Source organism: Callionymus lyra, chromosome 5 (genome assembly GCF_982586985.1).
Source record: "Callionymus lyra chromosome 5, fCalLyr1.hap1.1, whole genome shotgun sequence".
In the NCBI taxonomy this organism is placed as follows: Eukaryota; Metazoa; Chordata; class Actinopteri; order Syngnathiformes; family Callionymidae; genus Callionymus; species Callionymus lyra.
Window position 1 is genome coordinate 2,515,740 of NC_141822.1, and position 11,356 is coordinate 2,527,095.

An 11,356-nucleotide genomic window follows, 5' to 3' on the forward strand; every position below is an offset into this window, starting at 1 on the left:
GACTTTTAAAAGACTATTAATCACAACATATTGAATTTAAATCATTTATCTTCAAATCATTAGAATAAAAAGATCAAACTTTATGTTAAATATATATTTTTAATATATTCAAATCATTTCATTCAATAATCATGAACAAATACAACATAAAGTTGAAAATTAAATCATTAAATCATTTTATTAAATAAATGTAAAGTTTCAACAATATTCTGAAGCCTCGGATACACAAACATACACCGACGCACAATTCTTTGTGTCGTTCTTCTGCCTCCTGATGCATTTTTCAATGAACATGTCAGTCTCTTCATTGAGTAAAACACAGCAGTGACGTGACATCTGGAAACAGCTGTGTGTGTTGTGAGTCAGTGTGTGTTGTGAGTCAGTGTGTGTTTGAGAGTGTGTGTTAGAGAGTGTGTGTCTGTGTGCAGCAGCTTAAGCCCTTCGCCTTTTTTTAGTTCTGGTACATGTGCTGAGTCAGTTATGTAACGCTTGAGAACTCCCTGAGGCAACACAACTACACACACACTCACACAGACACACACAACTACACACACGCTCACACAGACACACACAACTACACACACGCTCACACTGACACACACAACTACACACATGCTTACACAGGCACATGCACACACTTACACACACAGACAAACACAACTATAGACATGCTCACACAGATACATAAATACACACACAAACACAACTACACACATGCTCACACAGACACACACGACTACACACATGCTTACACAGACACACACAACTACACACATGCTTACACAGACACACGCACACACACAGACAAACACAACTATAGACATGCTCACACAGATACATAAACACACAGACAAACACAACTACACACATGCTCACACAGACACACACAACTACACACATGCTTACACAGACACACGCACAAACATACACACAGACAAACACAACTACACACAGACACACACAACTACACTCATGCTTACACAGACACACACAGACAAACACAACTACACACATGCTCACAAAGACACACACATACACATACAGACAAACACAACTACACACATGCTTACACAGACACACACAGACAAACACAACTACACACATGCTCACACAGACACACACACACACACACAGACAAACACAACTACACACATGCTCACACAGACACACACAAAATAACAGAACTACACACATGCTCACACAGACACACACATACACACACAGACAAACACAACTACACACATGCTCACACAGACACACACATACACACACAGAATAACAGAACTACACACATGCTCACACAGACACACACATACACACACAGACAAACAGAACTACAAACATGCTTACACAGACACACACAAAGACAAACACAACTACACACATGCTCACACACGTGCACAAACACACACACACACACACACACACCTCTTTGTTTAAAACCATTAAGTTTAAAAATTCTATTGAATGTTTTTCATAAATACAATAATGATCATTTTCACTCTTTTATGAACAGTTCATGTATTGATGTGTTACTTTGATAATTCGACCTTTGTGTTCCTGGAACGTAACGTCTCTGTTCATTTTTGAAGTTTTTGTCTGATAACTACTGGGATGTGTTTGAACCACAGAGCCCTCTAGTGGTGAGAAAGCAACGGTTCAAAGCTTCCATGACGTTTGTAGAAAAACTCTAAACTTTGACACTTCCCAGGAAAACTGATGTTGCGTCTCAAATCACACACTTCTCTAAGTGTACTACTTTACAGTACACTGTAAGAAAGAACACATACTTACACACTTTAACTCTGACTGTAACCAGTCGTAGAAACACTGACTCTTGACTCTTGACGTCCAGCAGGAAAAACATCAAAAATGAATGAAGGGATGATTGAGTCGTCGGCTGATGGTTAATAATTCATCATCACTCTGGCAGTGAAGCTGTGTTGGCTTCCTGTCCAGAGTGTCCCTCACCTCAGTATCCGGGGCAATATTACTATAATTGTCCAGGTTACCAGACGCAATTAAAATTCTTTAATTTACAGAAAGATCGAAGGATGAACTTTTCTATTTACGTACTGACCTCTGACTGATTCATGTGATACACTGAGCTCAAAGATCTGTCAATGTTTTAGTTCAACTTTGGTTAGTTAAGAAGCTGCACCTCGTTTCTCTGTAGTATTACTCAATGAGGATGTGTAGTATTTCTCCTCGAGGATCTGTAGTATTACTCTGCGAGGATCTGTAGTATTAATTTGCGAGGATCTGTAGTATTACTCCACGAGGATCTGTAGTATTACTCCAAGAGGATCTGTAGTATTACTCCACAAGGATCTGTAGTATAACTCCAAAAGGATCTGTAGTATTACTCTGAAAGTCTTTGTAGTATTACTCCACAAAGATCTGTAGTATTACTCCATGAGGATCTGTGGTATTACTCTGTGAGTCTTCGTAGTATTACTCCACAAGGATCTGTAGTATTACTCCAAAGGTATCTGTACAATTACTCTGCGAGTATCTTTAGTATTACTCTGCAAGGATCTGTAGTAATACTCTGCGAGGATCTGTAGTATTACTCCATGAGGATCTGTAGTATTACTCCACGAGGCTCTGTAGTATTACTCCACGAGGATCTGTAGAATTAATCTGCGAGGATCTGTAGTATTACTCCAGAAGAATCTGTAGTATTATTCTGCAAGTCTTCGTAGTATTACTCCACAAAGATCTGTAGTATTACTACATGAGGATCTGTAGTATTACTCTCTGCAAGGATCTGTAGTAATACTCTGTGAGGATCTGTAGTATTACTCCACGAGGATCTGTAGAAATAATCTGCGAGGAACTTTAGTATTACTCTGCAAGGATCTGTAGTAATACTCTGCGAGGATCTGTAGTATTACTCCACGAGGATCTGTAGTATTACTCTCCGAGGATCTGTAGTATTACTCCACGAGGATCTTTAGTATTACTCCAAGAGGATCTGTAGTATTACTCTGCGAGTCTTTGTAGTATAACTCCACGAGGATCAGCAGTATTACTCCAAAAGTATCTGTTGTATTACTCCAAGAGGATCTGTAGTATTACTCCAAGAGGATCTGTAGAGTTAATCTACAAGGATCTGTAGTATTACTCCACGAGGATCTGCAGTATTACTCCACGACGATCTTTAGTATTACTCCAAGAGGATCTGTAGTATTACTCTGCGAGTCGTTGTAGTATTACTCCACAAGGATCTGTAGTATTACTCCACAAGTGTCTGTATAATTACTCTGCGAGTATCTTTAGTATTACTCTGCAAGGATCTGTAGTAATACTCCAAGAGGATCTGTAGTATTACTCTGTGAGTCGTTGTAGTATTACTCCACAAGGATCTGTAGTATTACTCCACAAGTGTCTGTATAATTACTCTGCGAGTATCTTTAGTATTACTCTGCAAGGATCTGTAGTAATACTCCAAGAGGATCTGTAGTATTACTCCACAAGGATCTGTAGTATTACTCCAAGAGGATCTGTAGTATTACTCTGGGAGTCTTCGTAGTATTACTCTACGAGGATCTTTAGTATTACTCCAAGAGGATCTGTAGTATTACTCTGTGAGTCTTTGTAGTATTACTTCGCGAGGATCTGTAGTATTACTCCACGAGGCTTCTAGTAAGTAATCTGTCACTGCTGCAGACCAATACCTCAAATGTGTCTGAGCTTGAACATGGTCTTATGGTGTGTTCAAGGACTCTCGTAAAAGACATGATTCTGGTTCTTCAAAGAGCTGCTTGACTCACGGCTCCTCTGGGCTCAAGTGTCTTGTTTGTGTTGAAAGGATGGAGGAAGATTCATGAGTTTGTCTCTGAGGAGTCTGACGAGCAGCTGATGGTTCATTATTAACGACTGCAGCCAAGAATCTTCACGACGTCACCAGACGATGCTGTCGCTTCAAAGCTCAGAGAATCACTGGGTTCACAGTGAAATGATCCTTAAGCTGTGATCGTGTTCGTCCGTCGAGATCAATTCTCGTGAGATTTGAAATCATTCATGATCATCATCACGTTTATGATCACAGGGAGTCTGAGAAGAGTAACAGTCAGTACTGCTGCTGATCAATGAGCTAAAGAAACCTGTGCACTTTGGTAACAAGATACTTTAGTAACAAGATACTTTAGTAACAAGATACTTTAGTAACAAGATACTTAGTGACAACATACTTTAGTAACAAGATACTTTAGTAACAATATACTTTAGTAACAAGATACTTAGTGACAACATACTTTAGTAACAAGATACTTTAGTAACAAGATACTTTAGTAACAAGATAATTAGTAACAAGATACTTTAGTAACAAGATACTTTAGTAACAAGATACTTTAGTAACAAGATACTTAGTGACAACATACTTTAGTAACAACATACTTTAGTAACAACATACTTTAGTAACAATATACTTTAGTAACAAGATACTTAGTGACAACATACTTTAGTAACAACATACTTTAGTAACAAGATACTTTAGTAACAATATACTTTAGTAACAAGATACTTAGTGACAACATACTTTAGTAACAAGATACTTTAGTAACAAGATACTTTAGTAACAAGATACTTAGTGACAACATACTTTAGTAACAAGATACTTTAGTAACAAGATACTTAGTGACAACATACTTTAGTAACAAGATACTTTAGTAACAAGATACTTTAGTAACAAGATACTTAGTGACAACATACTTTAGTAACAAGATAATTTAGTAACAATATACTTTAGTAAAAAGATACTTAGTGACAACATACTTTAGTAACAAGATACTTTAGTAACAAGATACTTTAGTAACAAGATACTTAGTGACAACATACTTTAGTAACAAGATACTTTAGTAACAAGATACTTTAGTAACAAGATACTTAGTGACAACATACTTTAGTAACAAGATACTTTGGTAACAAGATACTTTAGTAACAAGATACTTAGTGACAACATACTTTAGTAACAAGATACTTTAGTAACAAGATACTTTAGTAACAAGATACTTAGTGACAACATACTTTAGTAACAAGACACTTTAGTAACAAGATACTTTAGTAACAAGATACTTAGTGACAACATACTTTAGTAACAAGATACTTTAGTAACAAGATACTTAGTAACAAGGCACTTTGGTAACAAGATACTTAGTAACAAGATACTTTAGTAACAAGATACTTTAGTAACAAGGCACTTTGGTAACAAGACACTTTAGTAACAAGACACTTTAGTAACAAGATACTTAGTAACAAGATACTTAGTAACAAGGCACTTTGGTAACAAGATACTTTAGTAACAAGATACTTTAGTAACAAGGCACTTTGGTAACAAGATACTTTAGTAACAAGATACTTATTAACAAGGCACTTTGGTAACAAGATACTTTTGTAACAAGACACTTTGGTAACAAGTAAGTAAGTAAGTAAGTAAGTAATATTTATTTATATAGCGCTTTTCGAGACCAGGGTCACAAAGCGCTTAAACAATCAAAACAATACTCAAAAAAGTACATACTTTAAAGATCAAGATAATACTGAGAACAACACAGGAGTTCGAGAAATTCAAGGAAAAGCCTGAACAAATAGAAACGTCTTAAGATGTTTCTTAAAGGAGTCAGTAGATCCATCAAGCGCAAAGAGAGAGAAGATCGTTCCAAAGCTTAGGAGCAACAGCCTGAAAAGATTTCTCTCCTCTGGTCCTGAGCCGTGTGCGTGGAACCATAAGTAGATTCTGATCCACAGACCTCAGAGCCCGAGCTGGGGTGTAAGGCTGGATCAGATCAGTGATGTAAGGAGGAGCCTGACCATGAATAGATCTGAAAGTAAGAACCAGAATTTTAAAGTTGATCCTGAAAGAAACTGGAAGCCAGTGAAGAGTTTGAAGGAGAAATGTGAGTTCTTCTACTAGAGCGGCTCAGAGTTCTGAATCAACTGCAGGCGAGACGATCCTTCTTGTTAAGACATGAAAACAAACTGTTACAATAGTCCAGACGAGAAGAAACAAACGCATGGATTATAAGATCCAGATCATGTTCCGACAACATTTTCCTAAGTTTGGAGATTTTTCTCAGTTGAAGGAAACAGTTTCTGGTTAGTTTTCTGCAATGTCGAACAAGAGACATGTCTTTATCAAATACAACACCCAGGTTTCTCAGGCTCAGTTTGACAGACTGACCTAAGTCACCCAAGTACTGACTCAACCCTGGAATCTTATCATCAGGAGCAATCACCAGAGTTTCAGTTTTGTCCACATTTAGCTGTAGAGTGTTTTCACTCATTGTTTGATTTCTAGCAAACAATTGACTAAGCTGTTCAGCCTCTGGGGCTCAGTTGGATCAAAAGAGCAGTAGAGCTGGATGTCATCAGCAAAAATGTGATAAGAAACATCTGGAAATCTCTGAATTATTTTACAGAGGGGAATCAAGTACAGCAAAAACAATAAAGGACCCAGAACAGAACCTTGAGGGACTCCACACAACAGATCTGCCGATTCAGACCTCATTTGATTGGCAGATACACTAAAACTGCGCCCAGAAAAGTAAGATGAGAACCATTCTAACACAGACCCAGACAGTCCCACTTCATCCCTCAGTCTTCTCAGCAGGATCTGGTGATCAACTGTGTCAAAGGCTGACGACAGATCCAAGAGAACCAGAACAGTGGATTTACCCGAGTCAGCCGACATCATGATGTCACTGGACACTTTCAATAAAGCTGTCTCCGTAGAGTGATGTTTACGGAAGCCAGTCTGAAACTTCTCATGGATGTCGCTCTGATCCAGGAACAAAGACAGCTGCTCAGACACCACCTTCTCCAAGATCTTGGACAAGAAAGGGAGCTTAGAAATAGGCCTGAAATGACTGAGGTCAGTTGGGTCTAAGCCTGGTTTTTTGAGCAGAGGCTCCACAATGGCATGTTTAAATGCATTGGGAAAAACCCCTGTGGAAAGGGAGAGGTTCACCATATTGGTAACCCAGGGGCCAATTACATCAAATACTTTGATAAAAAGCCTACACGGAAGGATGTCATCTGAGCAAGAGGAGGGTTTCATCTTGTTCACTAGTGCCGAAATATCACCCAAAGATACAGCAGTGAAGGAGGACCAAGAGGAGGAGAGGGGCTCAGAGACAGTAGGGGTTCCAAACAAAGGGGGATAGATTTTCCCTTTGATCAATTTAATTTTGTCAATGAAAAATCTCAACAATGCATTGCTGTCAGCTTCACAGAAGACAGGCGTGATTTGAGGAGCAGGAGACACGAGAGAATTAATCGTGTCAAACAAAACTTTGGGGTTTTTCCTATTTGCTGCTACCAGTTTTCTGATGTAATCAGATCTAGCAGTTTCTACCATCTCATTGTAAGAAGTCATCAGATCCCTGAGGTGAAGTCTATGCACCTCAAGTTTAGTGGACTTCCAGAGACGCTCAGTCTTTCGACAAAGTCTCTTCAGACTCAGGAGATCTTCATTTGTCCAAGGGCACCGTTTTTTCTGAATTTTCAAGTTCGATTTAACAGGTGCCACTTGATCCAGTATTTCAACACAATGATCAGTGAAACAGTGAATCAAACTGTCCACGTCTGGGCAGTCATCAAAGGAAAGACGGTCAAACATAGCAGAAAAACTGTCTGCAGTATCGGCTGAGATGACACGCCTCTGAGACCTAACTTTCAAAGGCTTAGGTTCAGGGATGAAGTCCAGGTTAAACAATACAAGAGAATGATCACTCAGATGGACATCATGTACAGATACATTAGAAATGTCCAGGCCAAGAGTAAAAACTAAGTCTAAAATGTGGCCTTTTTGATGAGTGGGTTCAGAAACAAGTTGCTCAAAATTAAAGGCTTCTGTTAAAGTTAAAAGTTCTTTAGCAGAACAAGATGTGACGTCATCAACATGAAGATTAAAGTCTCCAAGAATAAGGACAGAATAATAACAAGGCACTTTGGTAACAAGACACTTTAATAACAAGATACTTTAGTAACAAGGCACTTTGGTAACAAGATACTTTAGTAACAATATACTTTAGTAACAATATACTTTAGTAACAAGGCACTTTGGTAACAAGATACTTTAGTAACAAGATACTTAGTAACAAGGCACTTTGGTAACAAGGCACTTTAGTAACAAGATACTTTAGTAACAAGATTCTTTGGTAACAAGATACTTAACTAACAAGATACTTTGGTAACAAGGCACTTTAGTAACAAGATACTTAACTAACAAGATACTTTAGTAACAAGGCACTTTGGTAACAAGATACTTTAGTAACAAGATACTTTAGTAACAAGATACTTAGTAACAAGGCACTTTGGTAACAAGATACTTTAGTAACAACATACTTTAGTAACAAGATACTTAGTAACAAAGCACTTTGGTAACAATATACTTTAGTAACAAGATACTTTAGTAACAAGGCACTTTGGTAACAAGATACTTTAGTAACAAGATACTTTAGTAACAAGGCACTTTGGTAACAAGATACTTTAGTAACAAGATACTTTAGTAACACGATTCTTTAGTAACAAGATACTTAACTAACAAGATACTTTGGTAACAAGGCACTTTAGTAACAAGATACTTTGGTAACAAGATAATTTAGTAACAAGATACTTAGTAACAAGGCACTTTGATAACAAGATACTTAGTAACAAGGCACTTCGGTAACAAGATACTTTAGTAACAAGATACTTTAGTAACAAGGCACTTTGGTAACAATATACTTTAGTAACAAGATACTTTAGTAACAAGGCACTTTGGTAACAAGATACTTTAGTAACAAGATACTTTAGTAACAAGGCACTTTGGTAACAAGATACTTTAGTAACAAAATACTTAGTAACAAGGCACTTTGGTAACAAGATACTTTAGTAACAAGATACTTTAGTAACAAGATACTTTAGTAACAAGGCACTTTGGTAACAAGATACTTTAGTAACAAGATACTTTAGTAACAAGGCACTTTGGTAACAAGATACTTTAGTAACAAGATACTTAGTAACAAGGCACTTTGGTAACAAGGCACTTTAGTAACAAGATACTTTAGTAACAAGATTCTTTAGTAACAAGATACTTAACTAACAAGATACTTTAGTAACAAGATACTTAACTAACAAGATACTTTAGTAACAAGATACTTAACTAACAAGATACTTTGGTAACAAGATACTTTAGTAACAAGATACTTTAGTAACAAGATTCTTTAGTAACAAGATACTTAACTAACAAGATACTTTGGTAACAAGGCATTTTAGTAACAAGATACTTTAGTAAAAAGATTCTTTAGTAACAAGATACTTAACTAACAAGATACTTTGGTAACAAAGCACTTTAGTAACAAGATACTTAACTAACAAGATACTTTGGTAACAAGATACTTAGTGACAACATACTTTAGTAACAAGATACTTTAGTAACAAGATACTTTAGTAACAAGATACTTTAGTAACAAGATACTTAGTAACAAGTTACTTTAGTAACAAGGCACTTTGGTAACAAGATACTTTAGTAACAAGATACTTAGTAACAAGATACTTTGGTAACAAGATACTTTAGTAACACGATTCTTTAGTAACAAGATACTTAACTAACAAGATACTTTAGTAACAAGATACTTTGGTAACAAGATACTTTAGTAACACGATTCTTTAGTAACAAGATACTTAACTAACAAGATACTTTAGTAACAAGATACTTTGGTAACAAGATACTTTAGTAACACGATTCTTTAGTAACAAGATACTTAACTAACAAGATACTTTAGTAACAAGATACTTTAGTAACAGGATACTTTGGTAACAAGATACTTTAGTAACAATCATGTTTTCCTGCCACAGGAGCACGAAGAGACGCCGACAGCCTCACTCTTGAACCTGGACAACTCTGACAACATCATGGAGGTCGAGTCACACTCAGAGTCACATGATTCACATGAGTCATACGATCCCACAAGTCTCATGAGTCACATGAGTCACACAAGTCACATCATTCACACGATTATCATGAGTCACATGAGTCACACAAGTCTCATGAGTCACATGAGTAACATAACTCACATAATTCACCCGAGTCACATGAGTGACATGAGTCTCATGAGTCACATGAGTAACATAACTCACATAATTCACCCGAGTCACATGAGTGACATGAGTCCCATCAGGCCCATGAGTCTCCTGAGTCTCATGAGTAACAGAAGTCTCATGAGTCACATGAATCACATGAGTAACATGACTCACATGAGTCACACAAGTCTCATGAGTCACACATGTCACATGAATCACACGAGTCTTGTGAGTCACACATGTCACATGAATCACACGAGTCTTGTGAGTCACACATGTCACATGAATCACACGAGTCTTGTGAGTCACACAAGTCTCACGAGTCACACGAGTCACATAAGTAACATGACTCACATGAATCAAACAAATCTCATGAGTCACATGAGTCACATCAATCACATGAGTCACATGAGTCACATGAGTCACATAAGTAACATGAGTCACATGAGTCACATCAATCACACGAGTCACATGAGTCACATAAGTAACATGAGTCACATGAGTCACATCAATCACACGAGTCACATGATCTGTGCAAGCGTCATTCTGATGCTGCAGTCTTGATTGACAGGTCAGCCCGGCAACCCAGAGGAGGATCCGGGCCTCTCTGTCGGACCTGGACACGGAGGAGGCCATCGAGAACCTCTCGGTCCGGCAGCTGAAGGAGATCCTGGCTCGGAACTTTGTCAACTATTCCGGCTGCTGCGAGAAGTGGGAGCTGCTGGAGCGAGTGCATCGACTCTACAGGGAGAACGAACAGAACCGAAGATCCAGTGAGTTTTGATTCCTTCTTCTCCGAGTCTTTATCTTTCGTCCTTGACGACGTCTCTTTTTCTTTCAGTGGAAAACGTCAGCATCACTGCAGGTGACTATGACTTTCATCTAGCTTGATAATGCTAATAGCATAGCTTAGCTTAGAATCAGCATTGTTAGCGATATCTCTGCCATGTTTACACTAGTTATTATATTCCTGGGAGGAGGCTCCGAGCAGGGGCCGCAAGACTAGCTCCAAGGCTCGGGTCATGTCTGCTGGTGTAGCCTCTGGAGCTGTGGAGACGGATCCTGTCGAGGCTACTGACCAAGAACGATTCGAAGACCTCCTTAATCCCACCATCTTGTCTACCGAGGAAGGAGCTAGGTTAGGGGACTTGGACTAGACTGCTCTATCTCTGGGTTTGAGGTGGCCTAGGTGATTAAGAGTCCCCGGGGCTGGATAAGATCCGCCCAGGGTTTCTCAAGGCCGTGGATGATAGGTTAGGTTAGGTAGAACTAGAAGGTAGAACCTGAA

General features: G+C 38.1%; 2 protein-coding genes across 2 annotated transcripts in view; both read left to right on the forward strand.

The window, feature by feature from the left end:
• Positions 1-10,959, forward strand: part of LOC148079012 (E3 ubiquitin-protein ligase RNF34-like) — a 27,111-nt gene extending 16,152 nt beyond the window's left edge. The window contains exons 4-6 of the mRNA XM_087792126.1: positions 9,844-9,906; positions 10,640-10,841; positions 10,910-10,959. Coding sequence (XP_087648252.1) covers positions 9,844-9,906; positions 10,640-10,841; positions 10,910-10,959 — 315 coding nt within the window. The remainder of the gene's footprint in view (positions 1-9,843; positions 9,907-10,639; positions 10,842-10,909) is intronic.
• Positions 10,960-11,090: 131 nt separating this feature from the next.
• The window catches only part of LOC148079013 (E3 ubiquitin-protein ligase RNF34-like), a 19,681-nt gene continuing 19,415 nt past the window's right edge, over positions 11,091-11,356 (forward strand). The window contains exon 1 of the mRNA XM_087792127.1: positions 11,091-11,132. Coding sequence (XP_087648253.1) covers positions 11,091-11,132 — 42 coding nt within the window. The remainder of the gene's footprint in view (positions 11,133-11,356) is intronic.